The sequence below is a fragment of the Penaeus vannamei genome, chromosome 25 (genome assembly GCF_042767895.1).
Source record: "Penaeus vannamei isolate JL-2024 chromosome 25, ASM4276789v1, whole genome shotgun sequence".
NCBI classification, from domain to species: domain Eukaryota; kingdom Metazoa; phylum Arthropoda; class Malacostraca; order Decapoda; family Penaeidae; genus Penaeus; species Penaeus vannamei.
This window is the reverse complement of record NC_091573.1, coordinates 882,881-907,742: the sequence shown is the minus strand read 5'-3', so window position 1 is coordinate 907,742 and position 24,862 is coordinate 882,881. Positions and strand designations below refer to the sequence as shown.

The 24,862-nt window shown below is 39.4% G+C and overlaps 2 protein-coding genes across 2 annotated transcripts; one reads left to right on the top strand and one right to left on the bottom strand.

The window, feature by feature from the left end:
• The first annotated feature begins 2,239 nt into the window (after positions 1 to 2,239).
• LOC113824160 (cartilage oligomeric matrix protein) lies at positions 2,240 to 8,338 on the top strand. Its single transcript, XM_027376912.2, has 14 exons — positions 2,240 to 2,316; positions 4,021 to 4,055; positions 4,134 to 4,290; positions 4,371 to 5,139; positions 5,218 to 5,345; positions 5,732 to 5,944; positions 6,024 to 6,183; positions 6,276 to 6,453; positions 6,540 to 6,821; positions 6,955 to 7,073; positions 7,164 to 7,251; positions 7,327 to 7,492; positions 7,583 to 7,817; positions 8,078 to 8,338. Exons 1-14 carry the CDS (start codon positions 2,290 to 2,292, stop codon positions 8,287 to 8,289), a joined length of 2,769 nt encoding a protein of 922 aa, XP_027232713.2. The 5' UTR covers positions 2,240 to 2,289; the 3' UTR covers positions 8,290 to 8,338.
• Positions 8,339 to 16,667: 8,329 nt separating this feature from the next.
• LOC113824179 (cartilage oligomeric matrix protein-like) lies at positions 16,668 to 22,785 on the bottom strand. Its single transcript, XM_070138992.1, has 14 exons — positions 22,709 to 22,785; positions 20,952 to 20,986; positions 20,717 to 20,873; positions 19,867 to 20,635; positions 19,661 to 19,788; positions 19,059 to 19,271; positions 18,822 to 18,981; positions 18,549 to 18,726; positions 18,183 to 18,464; positions 17,931 to 18,049; positions 17,755 to 17,842; positions 17,514 to 17,679; positions 17,189 to 17,423; positions 16,668 to 16,926 (listed from the first exon to the last, which is right to left on the bottom strand). Exons 1-14 carry the CDS (start codon positions 22,733 to 22,735, stop codon positions 16,715 to 16,717), a joined length of 2,769 nt encoding a protein of 922 aa, XP_069995093.1. The 5' UTR covers positions 22,736 to 22,785; the 3' UTR covers positions 16,668 to 16,714.
• Positions 22,786 to 24,862: the final 2,077 nt, after the last annotated feature.

Sequence of the window (24,862 nt, the reverse complement as noted above, 5' to 3'; positions counted from 1 at the left end):
GAGAAAGAGGTCTGGAAATTCACAAATTACTTCCTGCTGACTAAATTTTGTAACTAGGTAATTTACCAGTAGTTTAGGAACAAGTAGAGTACATTAAAACCGCTTTACATTGTCAGGGATGTCTACTTTATCATTAAAACAGATTCATGTAGTTACTCCTTACTTGACTCGGTCCGTTGCTTATTGTGGATAGATACAAACACAACTTGGTAAGGTAATTACGACGTAGATTAAAGATATGCGAATCTTTGTGTAACTGTATAAAGTTGATATCCTCTATTGCACTGTTTTGAAGATTTATTTAATTTCCATGTTACTTGTGATTCATAAAAAAGAAAAAAAAAGAAAGAAAAACTCCTTCTAGATATAACATTAACGACTCTTACAGAAATAATGCATGTTTTGGAGAATATTGCAAGATAAACACGATGAATATATATATATATATATATATATATATATATATATATATATATATATATATATATATTTTTTTTTTTTTTTTTTTTTTTTTTTTTTTTTTTTTACCGAAAGTGCAAATCCTTTTTTTTGCGCAATACGATAACTTTCTCCTATGAAAAATTATAATTGTGGCTATGGCGACTAATATTCAGATCAAATATATGAATATCTAGATGAATCATAGGATACAAAAGTAAAAAAGAGAAAAGGAGATGGAGTTTCGAAGTTCCGCGAGACACACGTAGATGCCACCATCACTTTATTAAAAACAGACATCTATTCATTCGAAAAAAAAAAGAGAGAGAAATACGGAAAGTTCCAGATTGAAAATAATAAAACAAAAGAAGAAACACAGAAGAAAAAACACGCTTTAGAGATATTTGAAAAAATATATACATGAAATAAGCAAAACAGACGCAGAATCGGAACGAAAAAAAGGCCAATGAAGCATCGAGAAGACAGGAAGTTCATTAAAAAAACGTTTTTTCTGTTTTCCTAAAGACACGTTTTCCTCAGCCGGTCCGGTCTCACTTAGAGCCAATTATCGAAAAAGTAACGGACTTCTTCAACTGAACGTTCTCCTAAATTAAGGGAACTTATTCCAGCGGCTGTTTTTTTTATGCATAGATAAATAGAAATATACACGCATACACGTATAAATGCGCTCGCACGCACGCATACATACTCAATGTATGTTTTTTTTCTCTCCTTGTGGCTGCCAAGATGGATTCTCAATATCGTTGATATATATATATATATATATATATATATATATATATATATATATATATATATATATATATATATACATATATATATACATATATATATATATGTATATATATACATATATATATACATATATATATATATATATATATATATATATATATATATATGTATATGTATATGTATATGTATATATATATATATATGTATATGTATATATATATGTATATGTATATATATATATGTATATGTATATGTATATATATATATATATATGTATATGTATATGTATATGTATATATATACATATATATATATATAAATATATATATATATATTATATATATATATATGTGTGTGTGTGTGTGTGTGTGTGTGTGTATATGTATATATATATATATATATATATATATATATATATATATGTATATGTATATATATGTATATGTATATGTATATATATATATATATATATATATATATGTATATGTATATGTATATGTATATATATATATATATATATATATATATATAGATGTGTGTTTGTGTGTATATATATATATATATATATATATATATATATATGTATATATATATATATATATATATATATATATATATGTGTGTGTGTGTGTGTGTGTGTGTGTGTGTGTGTGTGTGTGTGTGTGTGTATGCATATATATGTATATATATATATATGTATGTATATATGTATGTATATATATATATATATATTATATATAGATTTTTTGTAAAAAAGTGTTCGAGCATAGTTTGTGGCAGACACTTTGATATCTCAAATCTCAAAGGCAGCGTTGTTCTTTACACTTTCCACACACCGTCGATTTCGTTCTGTCTTTCCTTCCTTCGCAATGTCGTTCTCCGTTATTTGTCACTGAAATGAACCCGAAAGCGCACCACAAACCCTTTCGCTTCTAGCCTGACTGGTTCTCCGTTTTCTATATCTGCTGACCACTCATAGATGGCGCGCAACCAATGACGCGATAAAAAGCTATTGAGAAAGAGAATTTTGATCCTCATCCTTCTCTGAATGTCTATATAGGCCAAAAGCCGCGTCCAGTCGGCAGGCGGTCCAGCATGGCCTTTCTTTCCGCAATACTGCCCGTGCGTATTCCAAACAATTTATTTATTTTATTTATTATTTTATTTATTTAGTTATTTTTATTGGTGAAAGCATAGTAAGTCCGTGTATATTTACTTTTGATGGGGGGTTGATGTTGAATGAAGTGCAGGCGAAAGAAACTGCAGGATCCAGGAACTGCAAGGTCTTCATCTGTGCTCTGATAACTAGATTTCGTACTTCTAACTTGGAAAGATAACAAACCTTCGTTAATAGCGGTGCACTTCATGCTTCCGCTTACATAGGATTTCATATTCGGTGGCATGGCCGTTACTAACCTTTAAAAGCTTGCTATTTCTGCTCTGAAATTGCAGCCTAACTGGGGTTGGTATAGCTTTAATTGTAATTAAAGGCTTTTAGTCCAAATAAAATTTCTTAGCAGCTTCATTCCCTTGGCTAGTAAGTCGCAGTTCAAATGTTTTTAAGGGAATTTGGATATGGTGTAAGATATAAAATCTCGCTAAATTTGTATTGAAAGATTACCAAATCTTACAATCAAATGGCCTGAAACTTCACCGGCACTTAAATTCTGTATGAAGGCATTTTAATTTTGATTGGCATGTTGCTAAGCCACTGAATTACTATCAACAAATCGCTTACTAGACTTGTATAACAAGATCGGTAATTTCTCGAAATAACTAATCGCAGGCATGAAATTGAGGTTCTTAATTTTGAATAATTGTTTAACATCTGTTAATGTAAGTGTACTAAGCAGTAGTATTTCCTACCGGCTATGAATGTATGAAGCGACTCTCCTCCCTAAAATGTACTGTGCATGGAGGTGGTACCTTTGAGGTGTGGGATAACGGTGAAGTTGTTAAATATGTAATTTAATAGTCACAGGCTGATTAAATCCTTTAATATTAAAGTAGCCGCCACTGCCTTCATATTTAGTACTCATAAAAGTAACCATAAAAGTGACATGTGTGCGTGTTTACAAATACATTTTGATCCTTTATTAAGGTTTGGACCTCTACAGGTCCAGTACCTGTAAAAGTATATATATTAGGGGAAGTTTGCTAAATTGGCCAAGAGCTTGCCTATGGATAGCCATGCAAGAAGCTTATAATCCCAAGGATGTATTTCAGCCTAGAGTTGTGCCCAGAATGTTTTTAATACATTCCAGCATTGGAATTTTAATGCTTTTCACAAGTCTTTAAAAGTACTTGATAGTTTTGGCTTTCCTTGAAACCCAAGTAAGTTATCCACCTTTTTAAACCCAGATAAGCTTAGTTATATGGGCATAGCTCCAGGTTACTAAAACCCAAGTGTAAAGTGAAATGCACTAAAGCAAGCTTTATTCTTCGTTCTATTGACTAGGTTGAAATAACTTGTGGTCATTTACCTACTTGTACTTTAAACATTATAATATAAAATGGAAAGCCTTGCTTGGCCCTTATGTTGTATATATATTTTTAGTAAATCGTGAGCAAGGATGTATCTTGTGCCCTTGTTTACACTAGTTTCCTTCATGGAATTTTCATGCAGAGAAGCAATCTCTGGGGACCTCATGCTGTCTATACCCAGCATTTTGACTTTAAGGGGCATATCAGTATCTAAAGATTAGCCAAGGCTCCCTAGTTTCCATTTAGGAACCAACTGAAGACTTTGGAATTAAGCATGTGAATTGGCTGAAAAAGGCCACTAATCCATCTGACGAAAATCCTAAACCATTTTTCTACTTGCAGATAATGGGGCTGACCCTTGTAATGGCTTTGGATGGGTAAGTGGCTGAAACGAATTTTGCATACATGTTTTGCCAACTTCAGGTGATGGTTATTAAGAGAATTTAAACCTACAGGTCCGAGTGCCCTGGGGAAGGGAGGTTTTCTGATGCCAGCACGTGTGGTGGCTTTATCGAGTGCATAGCTGACAAGACTGGTGGCTACAGTGTGAAAAGGGACCACTGCAACGGATATGTCTACAATGCTACATCCATGACTTGCTCACAAACACTGGTATGGTATTTTTTATTATAATGGCCACTTTGTATTAATGACCATGGACAGGTACTGATGATTGCCTTCTGCACCCGCAGTGTGACTCGCGTCGGGAACGTAGTGTTACCAACGACTACCATCCCTTGTCGCAAGTGTGTGAAAGCCAGCCTGACCGTTTCCTGTGTGCCAACTGCAAGACCTTGGTTCATTGTGTAATGGGGCAAGCCTTCGTTCGTCAATGCATTAAGGATTTCTACTGTACAGAAAAGCCTGGCTTTGGAGGTGCTGTATGCTACCCTGATGAACCAGCTGCTTGTCTGTGTTTGAATCCAAATGAGTTTCGTGTGGATCCCTACGACCCACAGAGGTTTTTCTCGTGTACAAATCCTGGCTCCCAACCACAAAGCTACAAATGTCCAGATGGTATGCAGTTTGATGAGAACTCTGCCCAGTGTCTAAGCAAGAGTGGCTACCCACAATGTGTAAAATCTGGAACCTTTGCCAACACTCAAAACTGTGGGGAATACTACTCTTGCACTTCCTTGATGCAAGGCTGGGTGCAGAAGTTCTTCATGTGCAGTGGAAACCATTTGTTCAACGAGAGAACCAAGAAATGTGAAGATCCTTGCAGCTTGAAATTTGTGTGCCAACGAGAGGGAAGATTTCCAGACCCCCTCAACATGCAGCATTACTTCGAATGCTTCATGGAATCTGGCAAAATGGTAAAGCAGCGTTACCAGTGTCCCAGTGGTTACATGTGGTCTGAAGAAAGCTTTGGAACAGGGAAATGTGTGGAGGCAACAGATGAGTACTTGGGTTATCCATTTGCTCACTGCGACATGCCTGATGACCTCTGTCCAGAAACTGGTAAGACTATTGATTATTATTATGAACTCTTGCAATATGGATGATGTAATAGTTCTAAAATTTGTATGCAACTTGCAGATCCATGTCTTCAGAATCCTTGCTACAGTGGAGTTGCTTGCACTTTCACAAGTGTAGCACCTTTCTACACCTGTGGTGCATGTCCTGCAGGATTCACTGGTGATGGAGAAACGTGTGATGCTCTACAGGTGAGAAGCTTTTTTGTGCACAACTATATTTCATTAGTATTCCATATACTAACCTGCAAGGTGTAAATGTTTTAATCTTGTGGTAATCCCATGTTCATTGCCAACTTTTTATCTTACAAGACCACGTATAACCTTCTATAATTTGGTTAATTATAAGATGCTGCTTGTTTAATAAGATCTTGTATGGGGAAGGATTAGTAGGCTACATACTTGCTGGTTGGTGGCACATGTACATAGTTAATGTTTTGTAAGGGGCAACTTAGATTATTTCCTTTAGTTTTATACAATATAACACTATCGTGCTATTACATAGTACATAACAGCTTTTTGTATAAATTGATTTGTTTAATGCATTTTACCGGAACTAAACATACCAATATCAACAGTGCCCTGTTGGATTTGCTGGTATTGGTGGCGACTGTGCCCCTGACTCTGACCTCGACGGCTTCCCAGACACTGAACTAGGATGTTCGAGCAAATACTGCCGTAAGGATAACTGCGTCAATAGGCCTAATTCGGGGCAAGATGATGCTGATGGGGATGGACTTGGTGATGCGTGTGATGCCGATGCTGATGGAGATGGATTGAACAGTAAATCGGTATGAAAGGCTGCTGCTGAATTTGACACAGCTTGGCTAGAGGTAAAGAAAAGTTCTCATGGTGAACAATTCCTTTCAGGACAACTGTCCTCTGACCCCCAACTCTAAGCAAGAAGATGCAGACTCTGATGGACGAGGTGACGTCTGTGACAACTGCCCTGCTATGTCCAACCCAAGCCAGAGGGATATTGATGGGGACCAAATTGGAGACGACTGTGACGATGATATCGACAATGATGGTATGATTAATTGAATAAAGGGTGCAATTCTTAATGGTTTCCCCCAATAAGGGTTTCCCCAAGGTTTGCTACAAAATTCTTTCTTCAACCAGGATCCCTGAATGCAGCTGACAACTGTCCCTTGATGGCAAATAGTAACCAGGCAGATGCTGATGGTGACGGCCTTGGAGATGTATGCGACAACTGTCCCCTAAATCCTAATCCTGGACAGGAAGATGTTGATGAAGATCTTCTGGGAGATGCATGTGATGACAATATTGACTTGGATGGGTAAGGGTGGATAATTTTTAAAAGTAGATTACATGGTAATACTGATACAATAAAATAGAATAAATCCTTGCGCCTTGCCTTTTCAGTGATGGTGTGGAGGACAGTGCAGACAACTGCCCATCTGTAGCCAACAGTAACCAGCAGGATGTAGACGGTGATGGCGATGGTGATCTATGTGATTTAGACAGTGACAATGATGGCGTTAATGACCCTAGTGACAACTGCTTCCTTCTACCTAATCCGGGCCAAGAAGATGCTAATGGTGACGGCCGTGGTGATGCTTGCAGCACCGACTTCGATGGTGACAGAATAACTGATGCAAATGACAATTGCATAAAGAACCCCAATGTATATGCTACAGACTTTAGGTATTAAAACGTGCCTAGTCTCTAGTAATGGTCATCCACAAGCTAATTTAGTATATTGACCAATAACCAACTCTCCAATGGAGACTTGCTAGTGACCTTTTGCATCATAACTAATCGACTTTTAAAACTTCAGGCAGCTCCAAATGATAGCTTTAGAACCACAAAGTGCAAGTGACCCTCCAGTATGGGTAGTCTACGACAATGGTGCTGAGATTCATCAGATCGTAAATTCTGATCCAGGTCTAGCCATAGGTATGTAAATTTCATCTTATTTAAACTTGCTGTTAGTGCCTACCTTGTAGACCAACTCTCTTAAAACTAATCTATTTTTTTTTTTTGTAGGCAATGATGTCATGAATGATGTAGACTTTGAGGGAACTTTCTTCATTGAAGATACCAGTGATGATGACTTTGTTGGCTTCGTATTTGGGTAAGTTAAACTGCCTGGAACAATAGAAGATTGTGATTGCCTGTGCCGTCATGCTAATTTAAATATCTTGTACAGCTACCAAAGCAATGCCAAGTTTTATGTTGTGGCATGGAAGAAGGGACCACAGGACTGGTTTAACAAGGCTGAGAGGGGCATTACCTTGAAGCTGGTGGACTCTGCTACAGGCCCTGGCCCAGCACTTCGGGATGCTCTGTGGCTAACTGGTACCACACCGAATCAGGTGAGGCATTTCTCCTGAATGTGTTGACCATGTTTTGTAATGTGGGGAGGGGGTGAGAATGCATATTTACCTTACGACCGTGCATTTCAGGCAACCTTGCTCTGGCATGACGGCAGCATTGGCTGGTCCCCAAATGTGGCCTACCGCTGGCAACTTCACCACCGTCCTGATATTGGCACCATCAGGTTCTATTTGTACCGGGGTAATAATGAAGTCATGGACTCTGGCAACATTTATGATGACTCCCTGAAAGGAGGAAGACTAGGACTGTACTGTTTCTCGCAAGAGGAGATTATTTGGTCAAATGTGAAGTATACTTGTGAAGGTAAGGCCTTTTAATGGTCTGGTATTGCTTTACAGGCAAAGACTGCATTGCAGCTATTAAATAAATTGCTAGATGCCCTGAACTATTAAGGCTTAGGCAAGCTAGGGTTGAGTGTTAACACGTCACTAAACTTGTACTACAAGGTCACTCGAATTAGGTTAAATTTCTTGTAAGAACTGCCTGCTATACCTCTATCTAGTCTCTGCACCTAGACTAGTCTGTACATTTAAGCAATTTCAACCTAGTCTTTCATCTTGCAGATGGCGTCCCCCAAGAAATGTTCGATGACCTACCACAAAACCTTAAGGATCAGGTGCTAAATACTACAGGTATTAGCACAAGAAGTCTCTTTACCATTGGTGGGATGGGGGCTCAGGATAGATCTCTATTTCAGGAACCTGAAGGAGAGAATGGAAATCGTGCATCAAATGGCAAACCCAGAATGAATTGGGTCCAGAAGCCTTGCAATTAATTTTAGTTTACAAATTGTGGGAAGAAATTAATAAATTTAATTTTAATATCTTGTGACTTTCTATTTTCCTAGTGATTTAGGAATACTAGTGTTGCCTTTAACCCACAGCCTCCATGTGAATAAGCTGTGCCTTACAGGCTGGGTTATCCAGCCAATAGAATGGCTATAAATTACACACTGCACCTTAAATGATGGCACTGTATAATTGCTTTAAATCATGCAGTTGAATGTCTTGTCCAGACTAAATGTTAAAACTGCTTTAACCCATCACTGACTTTTGGGTGTCATGTAATACATGGACTAGCTTGTATACAGATAGTGATGTAAAGCTACTTGAATAGCCTCTGGACATTTTGGCACTTCAGGCCACTTCAAAAGAGGTAAAAGACCGAGCTCGACCGTCAATGAGACTAATCGTGCATACCCGTCTAATCAGTGCGAGATCCTTACTGAAAGGATGTAATGCTAGCTCTATAGATCCTGAATGCATTTCATAAGGTTTGTCTTGCCTCCATTACAACAATACGAAGGGGAAACGATGGCCATCTAAATGGTTCCCCATGTTAACTGATCCCCTTTACACAACACTACTTTAGCGAGGTTCTGGATGAACCAACTTGGGTTCTCCAGGACAGATTCGTCTCCATCCTTTCTACCCATTCAAACTACCCTATCCTCCCAGACCTATGAAGCCTTCTTTTCTCTGCTGTACTACCTCAACTCTATTCCAACAAACCTCCAAGTAGTAGGCAGCATTTTCCTGGAATATCTGCGATTGTTCCTGTTAATGATAAATGTTGGTACAGCAAAATATTATGAATACCAAGTTTCATTCAGGGGGGGGGGGGGGAATTGACTGACCATGGCCAAACATAGGGTTACTCCTATCTGATTTTGCATGGCCATTTTCCCCTGTAATTTCCCCCTCTTGCCAAGCTTTTCTCACCTTTTCTCCAACCAAAGAATTCGCCAAGTACAGTTGCAGAATTATATTTCGGTACTTTCTGGGTCCCACTTCTGTACATCTGGCAACCAATCGAAGTAAACATAAATAGTATTGTGAATGAGGCTTAAACCCTAGGTAGTTTGTAACAGTGTGATTGGTAGAATGTAAATAACCAATGAGTATATTAACGAATATTTTTGAACTAAGCCATTTAATCCTGTTTTCTTCAAATAAGTGATCACAAAACATGTAATACTAGTTATCGTTGATTTTGTAGTTGGATATTCCTGCAACAGGAACAACGAAGGGAAGGGCAAGAAAACACACGAATATGCCGAAGGCCTTTTCGCTATTGCTTCGTCAGGGCATAAACTACAAGAGGTACATGGAATATATATACAAATACTGGGTAGTCAGGTCACGTCGGTATTCAGGTGAGTGACGACCTTGGCTAGTTCGGTGCCCCCTGTAGCGGTGTTGATGCTGTTAGTTGTGTGAATTAACGGTGCTTCTACCATCTTTTTTTGTCGTGGGGCCAGGCCTTGCTTTATGATGGAGGCCTGGGACCACTTCGGGAGGTGACCGTCGGTGTCTACGTGAACAACGAAGGCACTTCTCGTGTCATGGCGTCGGAGAGCGCTCCGGTGTTGGCTGATTCGTTGTTCGTGCAGTCCTCGTGCTGTCTCGCCTATGTATACCTTATCACAGCCCCCACAGGGTATGCTGTACACCTGGCTGAGGGGTCTGTTGTGGTTAGACCTCTTCTCTCACGAAGTCTCCGATCTTCTTGCCTGAAGACCAAGCCATCTTGAGAGTACGGCCCACCAGGGCCTCAAGGTGCTCAGTCAATTCCGAGTGGGGAATGATTATCCTGAGTTCTGCTGTCTCCTCACCTCTCGGTCTGCTCATGATCTCGGCCTTGCGTCGGAGGTTGGTTAGCATGGAGCGGGGATAGTGGAGGTGTTGGAAAGTGTTGCAGACGTGTTGCATCTCTTCCTCCAAGAACTCAGGGTTGCATATTCTGAGGGCTCGGAGGAAGAAACCAATGACCACGCCTTCTTTAGTTCTCTTGCTATGGGCAGAAAAATAGTGAATGAAATCAATTTTACTGGTGGGTTTACTGTATACTGAAAATAATGGTCCATCTGGTCTTCTGTGGATCATGGTGTCCAGGAAAGGGAACTGTTCATCCCTCTCTTCTTCTGTGGTGAACTGGATGGAGGGGTGCACTGCATTGAGTCTGTGGAGGAGATATGGCAGGTTCGTCCTGGTAGGTACTACAGCGAGGATGTCGTCCACGTAGCGGAGCCAGACCACGTTCCTTCCCGATAGTGGTCGGCCTCGAGGGTTTCCATGAACAGCTGGGCAAGGACTGCTGAAAGTGGTGAACCCATCGGATGAGTTCGACGTAATCGTTTAACTGCAGTGGCAGTTCGTCCTCGTCCATACTTGCTAATGCTCGTTGTGCAGGTTTGATGGCCCCGTCGATAGGTACGTTCGTAAATAGCAACTTGAAATCGAAGCTGACGAGCTTTCTACATTTCATGCCGACACCTTGCAGTTTGGCCATCATATCCGAGGTGTTCGATAGATGGCAACCGCTGATGGAGTTAAGGGCGGCTGCTAGAGGAGCTGCGAGTTTCTTAGCCAGGCGGTGTGGAGTCTCACGGGGTTTCCTTCCTTATGGGTCTTGATGCTCCCACAGATCGTTGGTACGCGTGGCGTCTCCTCGAGCAGGTGGAGCATGGACTTTCCCTTCTCAGTGCCTCTCAGGACCTTCCTTGCTGCTTTGTTAAATTCAAGGGAACTTTCCTCCGCAGTCTCTTTTGGCTTGTCTGTAAGTAGAAACATCAGAGAGCAGTATTTCCATTCTTGAGACATAATCTGTGTTATCAATAATTACGACACCGCCACCCTTATCAGCCGGACCCATGGCGATGGATTCGTCTCTGCCAAGTTCCTGTAGGGCCCTGGTGTACCTAGCAGGAATGGCAGGCTTTAAGGTCGTCGTCACCTGATTACCGACGTGACGTGAGCACTCAATATTGTATATATACTCCTATGTACCTCTTGTAGTGTATGCCCTGACGAAGCAATAGTGAAAAGGCCTTCGGCATATTCGTGTGTTTTCTTTCCCTTCCCTTCGTTGTTCCTGTTGCAATCTGTTCACCATGAATTCCACACTTTGGATATTCCTCAAATGCGACATCCTCGAATTGTTTATTTATCGAAATGGCAACACCTATGGTGTGGAGGCGGGATTTCCCCATTCTTCCAACACAAAGTATCAATGATTTAGCTTCATGCTTTAAATTTCCTCCTTGCCAGAACCAAACACTTATTTTGAATAAACTGAAATCATGCTACATTAGATTCTTCTTTACAGAATGCATAGATGCTTCATCTGTGTGTTTTTTTGTTTGTGGCGTCCATGGAAATACGAAGTCACTGCTTAGTGACGAGTTATGAAATAGTATGTTTAATTCGTTTCGGTTATTCAAAATGTCCTTTATCTTGTGCTAAAATCTGATCATAGTTTTTTGTTAAGTCTTGGCGTTTTTAGGAGGAGGCGCATCCACATTCGATCAGTTGATCGAGAAAATACAAGTTCGCTTGTTTCAACTCGAGCAACTACAAGTTAGGTGGTTCCAAAGAGGATGAATAGCAAAAGTCAAAGAACAGACTCATTACAGGAGCTGTATATCTGATATTTTGAAGAAAAAAAATCGTTTGGATTAATGGCAGTTAATCTTGCTCTTTACTTTTATTTGTTGTTTATGCAGTTTTTTTTCCCCTTTTTATCAATACACACTTGTTTAGTGTGTAGAAAAAATGACATTCTTGTGTTTTATCACAATAGTTTTTGTAATTTTCATTGTGAACTAATAGATCAGATCTAGGCACGGATTCAATAAACAGACAATTATAATTATTTTAGAATATTAACTGAACGCAAAACCGTGGTCGGCTTAACCAGGCCTCAACAATGTGTGTATGTATTGTGTGTGAAAGAATCGCAATTATACAGTTTTTAACGCTTTAGTTAGATCTTTTGTTTTATATTTCATATACATTTTGAAGCCCTTCTCACACAAAACGCCATGCCATGTAGTTGATAACTAAGACACACACACACACATTTTCCCAGATTCGCTAACATGTAGGGAGATCCACCCCCACATATCGCAGGTCACGCGGCCGCGCCTCGCCGTTTTATAGATAATTTGTTCGTCATTTGTGAAATATAAATGATAAAGAATCTGAACAGGAAATATGACGCGTAGGGCACTGTTCTGTATAAACAAATATCTATATAGTAAATTGAAATAAATTGGTTTCTGAAATATTCAAAAGGGCTAACATTTACACCTTTAATTCCCTTCAGCAATGGAACTTTCCGTGTATTTCCGGTGTATTTTGGTCGTATTGGGTGCCCTCCTCTTCCCACCCTGTCTGCCTGTACACCATCGTCCGGGAGATGCCCAGCTCTCCGAATATATCACCGATGGAGAAGTGACTTTCCCCTCACCCCATTGTCAAAAGTTGAAGTTGGTCCCATATCTATCTGGACGTAAAGGACATGTTTTGTAGAGAAACATGCTTACTAAGCCGCGGGATGATGCGGTGGGGTGGCCGGTTCCTTTCTGCCCCGACTTTGTTGTGCTGACGTCAGCATGCTAGGGTCAGTGCTCATTCACAGCCGAGTCTACCGAGAGGGGCAGCCGTGCGCGAACCCAGGACCATGCGATTGCACAGCCAGCGCTCTACCACTAAGCTATGCCACCCCATTGTAGCAGTCTATTTCAGATTACAGCTTTCTTTGCGTCCACCCTGAAGGTGTCAGCTTGGCAGCCTCGTTTTGACCTCGGATTTCTCATGTTATTATGACGTCTAAGACCATCGGACATGTATTTTTTTCAGCAAAGTGGATATTCAGGAATTGATGAATATTCATTGGCATAAGAGATGAAATATACGACTTCGTGTTATTTTCTACATTGTTCCGGGAAATTATTACTTCTAGGATAATGTATAAAGAGAATGAATTTGATGTAAAGGTTTGATATGCTAATATCATCTACACCTACGCACATATTGAATTACATTGCACTGGCAAACAGAAATAAATTGGATAGATGACAATAATAACTGACAGCGAGAAATTCCCATTTCATGAGAATAAACAAGATATACAACAAGTATTAGGAGTTGGTTCTAAGATTTTTGCTATTCACCCTCCTTGGAACCACCCAGCTAATACTTGCTTGAGTTGAAACAAGCAAACATGCATTTTCTCGCTCACCTCTTCGAATATGGATGCAACTCCTCAAAGAAACACCAGGATTCAATGTATAATAACATCTGATTATACACTCTTTCGTTACTCATTACCAAGCATGACCAAATTTCCATAGACGATACACACACATCGATAACGAATCTACATATTCAATGTTACCTTATTGTGATTTGGTTCATGCTCTATATTGAAAAATCTAATTTAGCACGATTTCTGTTTATGCCTGAATCAAACACATATTGAATAAAGATAAAAACAAAAAAAAACATTAGGTCGATTAGCTGCTACTAGATGGTGCAAGTATCAACGGTATTTACAGAAGTCTCAGGGATTTTAGAGTTAGGTAATTTAGTTACCATACATAAATATTCAAAGCATGAAACTTTTTCATGTTAAGAAATATGTTTCTATAAATGATCCTTCTTATGTTGTAAGGAGTAGGAAATGCCGCCTCCCCATCATAGATGTTGCCATTTGGATAAGCAAACAATGCCAGGATATCGCATTTGAAGAATATCCAGCTACAAAGTCAACTATAACTAACATTACATGCTTTGTTCTTTCGCTTTCTTCAAATAAGTGATAAAGATCAAATGGCTTACTTAGTTTCAAAAAATATTAATACACTTATTGGTTACTTATTTTCGACCAATCACATTCTTTGTTACAAACTACCTAGGGTTTTTGCATCATTCACAAAAATACTATTTACGCTATGTTTACTTCAATTGGTTGCCATAGGTACAAAAGTGGGACCCAGAAAGTGTACTGAAATATGATTCCGCAATTGTACATCCACCAGAACTTACCTTTTACAGAAGTGACTATAGATTCTACTTTGGAGACTGTCGCATGCAAAGTAAAAGTCAATAGCACGTATCTGGCTACATGTTCAGTTTATTGTCCACCTGACAATGTGGTAATATATGATGAGATCTTTGCTCTTCAAGATAGCTTGCCACAAAATAATATGATGAGCATTAAAATCACCTAAAATTACTTTATGGGGTTCCCTGCGGATGGATGGTAGAGGTGAGTAAGCAGTTAAGCTAGTTAATGATTCAGAACTAATCCTTCTGAACGATAGCAGTCCTACGCGAGTGGACGATAATACCGGTAACTTGAGCTTTATTGACCTAGCTCTAGTTTCTTCGACATTAGCAGCCAAGTGCCTGTGGCACACCATTGACGACTTGTTGGGAAGCGCCCATTTTCCTATTTGTATTAAATATTCATGCGACACAAGAATGCCTTCAACACCTAAATTTAACGTAAAAAGAGTAGACTGGATCGTCTTCACAAGGAGCGTCAAACTCAACTTGGAGAAAACATTGATGATAAAGTAAACAATCTTCAAAATTCTATTTTAGATGAAGCAATGATATCCATTCCTAAGACTTCGACAGAAAGCGTTAAACAGAGTTCCATCGTGGACACCAGATTGCCGCAGGGTACTGTGTGAACGCAATAGGGCTTACAGGCTTTTCATAAATAACATCAATAATGAGAACTTTTTGCAACCAAGACACTTTGCCACAGATGACCTTGATTACAAAGATCTAACGATGGATGAGCTTGTCTGAGACCTAGAAGCCTGTAGAGGAACGTCCCCAGGCCCTGATGAGGTTCGATATGAGATGATAAAGCATCTTAATCAGGATGCCATGATTAAGTTGCTAAAAGTGTACAATGAAAATTTACTAGTTGAACAGTACGACTTCCGAAAAGGACGACTCTCTATCAGCTGGTAAAACTGGGAGAGCAAGATGCATTTGCCAAAAAACATTTATTTCAGTACTTTCAGACTGAAAAAGCCTACGACATGGCATGGCAATATGGCCTACTCAGAAAACTATGCTTTTGGATTACGTGGGAACTTGCCTTGTTTTATTCAAAATTTCACTTCTGACAGAACTTTTGCTGTCAAATTGTTTTCCCGACTCGCTTACTCCTACATTTGTCCAGGCAAACTGTGGCCCACAAGGAAGCGTCTTGTCACCAACTTTATTTATGATTCCGAGATGAGCTGGTAAGATGTCATTGATCATACAGAAATAATCACTGTACGCCGATTGTGCATTACAGCATTCCACCAGTAATGCAGAATTCTCAGCAAATCTCATCCAATTGGCACTGAGGTTTTGTTTTGCACAAACAAGTATTGGGGTATTTTTTTTCATGGAGGATGCCGAATCAGGCTAACTAGATAACCACCCAAAAATAAAGCTAGATTTTGATCATAGACTTTATTGGAAAGACCACGTTGGTCATTTAAAGAATGTCAAGATGCACTTTACTAAAAGTGCATTTCTGGAAAAAATAAGACGATAGAAAGTCTTTGCTAATGTATAAAGCCCTGATTAGGTCTAAAGTAGATTATGGGTCAATTGTGTATGGTTAAGCATCAGACTGCAGTTAGAAAGGTTTGGATGTTGTGCAGAATGCATGTGTGCATAGAGGTCTTTGAGCCCTCAAATGCACAAGGATTGAGCTTCTTGGTGGAGTCAAGAGTACCACCCCTCCAACTCAGATGCAGCCAGTTGGCACTAACAAGGTTCTGGGTGAACCGGTACGTCAAAGTAGTGTTGTGTAAAGGAGATCAGTTAACATGGGGAACCATTTAGATGGCCATTGTTTCCTCTTCGTATTGTAATGGAGGCAAGACAAACCTTATGAATTGCATTCAGGATCTATAGAGATAGCATTACATCCTTTCAGTAAGGATCTCGCACTGTGATTAGATGGGTATGCACGATTAGTCTCACTGACGGTCGAGGTCGGTCTTTTACCTCTTTTGAAGTGGCCTGAAGTGCCAAAATGTCCAGAGGCTATTCAAGTAGCTTTACATCACTACCTGTATACAAGCTAGTCCATGTATTACTCATCATGACACCCAAAAGTCAGTGGTGGGTTATTAAAGCAGGTTTAACATATTTAGTCTCTGGACAAGACATTCAACTGCATGCTTTAAAGCAATTATACAGTGCCATCATTTAAGGTGCAGTGTGTAATTTATAGCCATTCTATTGGCTGGATAAACCAGCCTGTGAGGCACAGCTTATTCACATGGAGGCTGTGGGTTAAAGGCAACACCAGTATTATTAAGTCACTTGGAAAATAGAAAGTCACAAGATTTAATTAAAATTTATTAATTTCTTCCCACAATCTGTAAAATAAAATTAATTGCAAGGCTTCTGGACCCAATTCATTCTGGGTTTGCCATTTGATGCACGATTTCCATTCTCTCCTTCAGGTTCCTGAAATAGAGATCTATCCTGAGCCCCCATCCCACCAATGGTAAAGAGACTTCTTGTGCTAATACCTGTAGTATTTAGCACCTGATCCTTAAGGTTTTGTGGTAGGTCATCGAACATTTCTTGGGGGACGCCATCTGTAAGATGAAAGACTAGGTTGAAATTGCTTAAATGTACGGACTAGTCTAGTTGCAGAGACTAGATAGAGGTATAGCAGGCAGTTCTTACAAGAAATTTAACCCAATTCGAGTGACCTTGTAGTACAAGAGTTTAGTGCCGTGTTAACACTCAACCCTAGCTTACCTAAGCCTTAATAGTTCAGGGCATCTAGCAATTTATTTAATAGCTGCAATGCAGTCTTTGCCTGTAAAGCAATACCAGACCATTTAAAGCCCTTACCTTCACAAGTATACTTCACATTTGACCAAATAATCTCCTCTTGCGAGAAACAGTACAGTCCTAGTCTTCCTCCTTTCAGGGAGTCATCATAAATGTTGCCAGAGTCCATGACTTCATTATTACCCCGGTACAAATAGAACCTGATGGTGCCAATATCAGGACGGTGGTGAAGTTGCCAGCGGTAGGCCACATTTGGGGACCAGCCAATGCTGCCGTCATGCCAGAGCAAGGTTGCCTGAAATGCACGGTCGTAAGGTAAATATGCATTCTCACCCCCTCCCCACATTACAAAACATGGTCAACACATTCAGGAGAAATGCCTCACCTGATTTGGTGTGGTACCAGTTAGCCACAGAGCATCCCGAAGTGCTGGGCCAGGGCCTGTAGCAGAGTCCACCAGCTTCAAGGTAATGCCCCTCTCAGCCTTGTTAAACCAGTCCTGTGGTCCCTTCTTCCATGCCACAACATAAAACTTGGCATTGCTTTGGTAGCTGTACAAAATATTTAAATTAGCATGACGGCACAGGCAATCACAATCTTTCAATGTTCCAGGCAGTTTAACTTACCCAAATACGAAGCCAACAAAGTCATCATCACTGGTATCTTCAATGAAGAAAGTTCCCTCAAAGTCTACATCATTCATGACATCATTGCCTAAAAAAAAAAAAAAATAGATTAGTTTTAAGAGAGTTGGTCTACAAGGTAGGCACTAACAGCAAGTTTAAATATGAAATGTACATACCTATGGCTAGACCTGGATCAGAATTTACGATCTGATGAATCTCAGCACCATTGTCGTAGACTACCCATACTGGAGGGTCACTTGCACTTTGTGGTTCTAAAGCTATCATTTGGAGCTGCCTGAAGTTTTAAAAGTCGATTAGTTATGATGCAAAAGGTCACTAGCAAGTCTCCATTGGAGAGTTGGTTATTGGTCAATATACTAAATTAGCTTGTGGATGACCATTACTAGAGACTAGGCACGTTTTAATACCTAAAGTCTGTAGCATATACATTGGGGTTCTTTATGCAATTGTCATTTGCATCAGTTATTCTGTCACCATCGAAGTCGGTGCTGCAAGCATCACCACGGCCGTCACCATTAGCATCTTCTTGGCCCGGATTAGGTAGAAGGAAGCAGTTGTCACTAGAGTCATTAACGCCATCATTGTCACTGTCTAAATCACATAGATCACCATCGCCATCACCGTCTACATCCTGCTGGTTACTGTTGGCTACAGATGGGCAGTTGTCTGCACTGTCCTCCACACCATCACTAAAAAGGCAAGGCACAAGGATTTATTCTTTTATTGTATCAGCATTACCATGTAATCCACTTTTAAAAATTATCCACCCTTACCCATCCAAGTCAATATTGTCATCACATGCATCTCCTAGAAGATCTTCATCAACATCTTCCTGTCCAGGATTAGGATTTAGGGGACAGTTGTCGCATACATCTCCAAGGCCGTCACCATCAGCATCTGCCTGGTTACTATTGGCCATCAAGGGACAGTTGTCAGCTGCATTCAGGGATCCTGGTTGAAGAAAGAATTTTGTAGCAAACCTTATTGGGGAAACCCTTATTGGGGGAAACCATTAAGAATTGCACCCTTTATTCAATTAATCATACCATCATTGTCGATATCATCGTCACAGTCATCTCCAATTTGGTCCCCATCAATATCCCTCTGGCTTGGGTTGGACATAGCAGGGCAGTTGTCACAGACATCACCTCGTCCATCAGAGTCTGCATCTTCTTGCTTAGAGTTGGGGGTCAGAGGACAGTTGTCCTGAAAGGAATTGTTCACCATGAGAACTTTTCTTTACCTCTAGCCAAGCTGTCAAATTCAGCAGCAGCCTTTCATACCGATTTACTGTTCAATCCATCTCCATCAGCATCGGTATCACAAGCATCACCAATTCCATCCCCATCAGCATCATCTTGCCCCGAATTAGGCCTATTGACGCAGTTATCCTTACGGCAATATCTGCTCGAACATCCTAGTTCGGTGTCTGGGAAGCCGTCGAGGTCAGAGTCGGGGGCACAGTCGCCACCAATACCAGCAAATCCAACAGGGCACTGTTGATATTGGCATGTTTAGTTCCGGTAAAAGCATTAAACAAATCAATTCATACAAAAAGCTGTTATGTACTCTGCTTAATTTTATAGTTCCTTTAGTTTTATACAATATATCAGGGTATTACTAACACTAAGTTACCCCTTACAATACATTTCTTATGTACATGTACCACCAACTGGCAAGCATGTAGCCTACTAATCCTTCCCCATACAAGATCTTAAACAAGAATCTTACAAGACCTCATAATTATGAATCTTTTAACCTATAATTAAGTTAAAGTTTGCAACGAACATGGGATTACCACAGGACTAAAGCAACATATTTACATCTTGCAGGTTAATAGATGAAATACTAATGAAATAGTTATGCACAAACTAAAGCTTCTCACCTGTAGAGCATCACACGTTTCTCCATCACCAGTGAATCCTGCAGGACATGCACCACAGGTGTAGAAAGGTGCTACACTTGTGAAAGTGCAAGCAACTCCACTGTAGCAAGGATTCTGAAGACATGGATCTGCAAGTTGCAATATGGATGATGTAATAGTTCTAAAATTTGTATGCAAGAGTTCATAATACTAATCAATAGTCTTACCAGTTTCTGGACAGAGGTCATCAGGTATGTCGCAGTGAGCAAATGGATAACCCAAGTACTCATCTGTTGCCTCCACACATTTCCCTGTTCCAAAGCTTTCTTCAGACCACATGTAACCACTGGGACACTGGTAACGCTGCTTTACCATTTTGCCAGATTCCATGAAGCATTCGAAGTAATGCTGCATGTTGAGGGGGTCTGGAAATCTTCCCTCTCGTTGGCACACAAATTTCAAGCTGCAAGGATCTTCACATTTCTTGGTTCTCTCGTTGAACAAATGGTTTCCACTGCACATGAAGAACTTCTGCACCCAGCCTTGCATCAAGGAAGTGCAAGAGTAGTATTCCCCACAGTTTTGAGTGTTGGCAAAGGTTCCAGATTTTACACATTGTGGGTAGCCACTCTTGCTTAGACACTGGGCAGAGTTCTCATCAAACTGCATACCATCTGGACATTTGTAGCTTTGTGGTTGGGAGCCAGGATTTGTACACGAGAAAAACCTCTGTGGGTCGTAGGGATCCACACGAAACTCATTTGGATTCAAACACAGACAAGCAGCTGGTTCATCAGGGTAGCATACAGCACCTCCAAAGCCAGGCTTTTCTGTACAGTAGAAATCCTTAATGCATTGACGAACGAAGGCTTGCCCCATTACACAATGAACCAAGGTCTTGCAGTTGGCACACAGGAAACGGTCAGGCTGGCTTTCACACACTTGCGACAAGGGATGGTAGTCGTTGGTAACACTACGTTCCCGACGCGAGTCACACTGCGGGTGCAGAAGGCAATCATAAGTACCTGTCCATGGTCATTAATACAAAGTGGCCATTATAAATCAAAGATACCATACCAGTGTTTGTGAGCAAGTCATGGATGTAGCATTGTAGACATATCCGTTGCAGTGGTCCCTTTTCACACTGTAGCCACCAGTCTTGTCAGCTATGCACTCGATAAAGCCACCACACGTACTGGCATCAGAAAATCTCCCTTCCCCAGGGCACTCGGACCTGTAGGTTTAAATTCTCTTAATACCCATCACCTGAAGTTGGCAAAACATGGAAGCAAAATTGGTTTCAGCCACTTACCCATCCAAAGCCATTACAAGGGTCAGCCCCATTATCTGCAAGTAGAAAAGTGGTTTAGGATTTTCGTCAGATGGATTAATGGCCTTTGGAATTAAGCTTGTGAATTGGCTGAAAGTCTTCAGTTGGTTCCTAGATAGAAACTAGGGAGCCTTGGCTAATCTTTAGATACTGATATGCCCCTTAAAGTCAAAATGATGGGTATAGATAGTGAGGTCACCAGAGGCTCGCTTCTCCGCATGAAAATTCCATGAAGGAAACCAGTGTAAACAAGGGCACAAGATACATCCTTGCTTACTATTTACTAAAAATATATATACACCATAAGGGCCAAGCAAGGCTTCTCCATTTTAGATTATAATGTTGAAAGTACAAGTAGGTAAATGACCATAAGTTATTTCAATCTAGTCAATAGAACGAAGAATAAAGTTTGCTTTAATGCATTTCACTTTACACTTGGGCTTGAGTAACCTGGAGCGATGCCCATATAACCAAGCTTATCTGAGTTTATAAGGTGGATAACCTACTTGGGTTTCAAGGAAAGTTGAAACTATCAAGTACTTTTAAAGAATTGTGAAAAAGCATTAAAAATTTCAAAGCTGGAATGCATTAAAATTATGGGCACAAATCTAGGCTGAAATACAATCCTTGGGACTATAGGCTTTTTGCATGGCTATCCATAGGCAAGCTCTTGGCCAATTTAGCAAACTTCCCCCAATATATACTTTATTAAGGTTTTAACCTCTACAGGTCCAGTACCTGTAAAAGGATCAAAATGTACTGTAAACACGCACACGTGTTGACTTTTTATAAAGTTATTTTTATGAGCACTAAATATGAAGGCAGTGGCGGCTACTTTAATATTAAAGGATTTAATCAGCCTGTGACTATTAAATTACATATTTAACAACTTCACCGTTATCCCACACCTCAAAGGTACCATCTCCATGCACAGTACATTTTAGGGAGGAGAGTCACTTCATACATTCATAGCCGGTAGGAAATACTACTGCTTAGTACACTTAAATTAACAGATATTAAACAATTATTCAAAATTAAGAACCTCAAATTTCACGACTGCCTGCAATTAGTCATTTCGACAAATTCCGATCTTGCTATACAAGTCTAGTGCGCGATTCTTTGGAAACGCTTCATTCAGAGGCTTACCAACATGCAAATCAAATTTATAATGCCTTCATACAGAATTTAAATGCCGGTGAAGTTTCAGGGCATTTGATTGTAAGATTTGGTAATCATTCAAAACAAATGAGATTTTATATCTCATCCACCATATCCAAATTACCTTAAAAACAATTTAGCTGCGACTTACTAGCCAAGGGAATGAAGCTGCCAAGAAGTTTTATTTGGACTACATAAAAGCCTTTAATTACTACAATTAAAGCTATACCAACCCCAGTTAGGCTGCAATTTCAGAGCAGAAATAGCAAGCTTTTAAAGGCTAGCAACGGCCATGCCACCAATTATGAAATCCAATGTAAGCGGAAGCATGAAGTGCACCGCTATTAACGAAGGTTTGTTATCTTTCAAGGTTAGAAGCACGAAGGCTAGTTATCAGAGCACAGATGAAGACCTTGCAGTTCCTGGATCCTGCAGTTTCTTTCGCCTGCACTTCATTCACCATCAACCCCCCATCAATAGTAAATTTACACGGACTTACTATGCTTTCACCAACAAAAAATAACTAAATAAATAAAATGATAATAAATAAATAAATAAAATAAATTGTTTGGAATACGCACGGGCAGTATTGCGGAAAGAAAGGCCATGCTGGACCGCCTGTCGACTGGACGCGGCTCTTGGCCTATATAGACATTCAGAGAAGGATGAGGATCAAAATTCTCTTTCTCAATAGCTTTTTATCGCGTCATTGGTTGCGCGCCATCTATGAGTGGTCAACAGATATAGAAAACGGAGAACCAGACAGGCTAGAAGCGAAAGGGTTCGTGGTGCGCTTTCGGGTTCATTTCAGTGACAAATAACGGATTACGACATTGCGAAGGAAAGAGAGAGAGAACGAAATCGACGGTGTGTGAAAAGTGTAAAGAACAACGCTGCCTTTGAGATTTGAGATATCAAAGTGTCTGCCACAAACTATGCTCGAACACTTTTAAAAAATCCCTAAACAGGAAATGAAAAGAAAGAAAAGTGAAAATTGTTCTTGTTAATCATCATTTACATCGTCTTTTGTTTTCCTTCTTCCGTGAGTTCTTTGTCTTCTTGAAATGAAAGTGATATATTTTGTTCCTTGTTCATGTTCTTAATCTACTCCGTTTTCACATCCTTTTTCGTATTCCTCTTCTCCTTTCTTCATCTCATATATTTTCTTTTTGTGTCCAATCCAAATGGAAAAGTCTCTCCTTTTCTTTCCTTCTCTCTCTCTCTCTCTCTCTCTCTCTCTCTCTCTCTCTCTCTCTCTCTCTCTCTCTCTCTCTTAACCTGCCCTGCTTTGGAGTTCCTGAAATATCTATTCATCTATTTGTTTTTGCTGATATTTCTTTTTCTTTCGTATTTCTCTTTTTTCACTTCTATACTTATTATATTCATGATTTTTTCTTCTCCATGTGTATTATGGTCTTTTCATCCTCCGTTTTTTCTTTTATTTCTTTTATTTGCATGTAAAAAATATAAACAGTTTTTTATATCTATATATATGCATTAATATATATATATATATATATATATATATATATATATATATATATATATATATATATATGAATGGAAAAACACTCTACCGTGTTGATACTAAGGTAGAAAAGCCCACAATGCACAAACTAGATTTATTGATGAAAGTATATACATATATATATATATATATATATATATATATATATATATATATATATATATGTATATATATATATATATATATATATACACATATATATATATATATATGTATATAAACAAATATATATATATAATATATATATATATATATATGCATATATATATATACATATATATAAATATATAAATATATAAATATATATATATATATATATATATATATATATATATATGTATATATATATATATATATATATATATATATATATATATATGCATATATATATATATATATATATATATATATAAATATATAAATATATATATATATATATATATATATATATATATATATATGCATATATGTGTGTATATATGCATATATATACATACATATATATATATATATATATATATATATATATATATATGTGTGTGTGTGTGTGTGTGTGTGTGTGTGTGTGTGTGTAACCAGAATGACCCCTGCTCAACGGCGGGGACAGACGATTCTTGCAGTTGCAAAACTCTTCTGACGACAATGAGACCAACACAAGATAACTCATGGACAACAGTTGCAGAAAGTTTCCCTGCTGTCGCTGCCTCCAGATGCTTCATCACCAGGACTCCCTCTCTCCTACGATCGGCAGCGGTGTAAACGCAGCTGCCCCGGAGAACCAAGACCCTCACACCCATCCTACTGCTATGCCTGCTACTTCTCGCAGCCAAGAAGCGGAGGCAACTCAGATAGTCTCCTGCAAAGATGCCATCGGACGTTTCTTGCTCAGTACCATTGAGCTCGGTCTTATGGCATGTGGACGCTCAGTGAATCACGCCCTCCTTAAAGCCTTAGTCGACAATGTCCTAGTCGCCACTACTATGGACTTAACGCCATCTCAGCAGACACCGGATCCTTGTCCACCGCTTCCTCAACATATTTCAGTTTTCCCGAAGCCCATGGGAGATACTCGCCTGTCAGCGGATGATTTTCCGCTCTCCCACAGCCCTCCACTCCACACTATGGACAGTCACAAAAAAACAGCTGCCTATCTCACAAACATCAGAGATTGGCAATCTGGTAGAGCCTAGCAACATTCGAGAGCTTC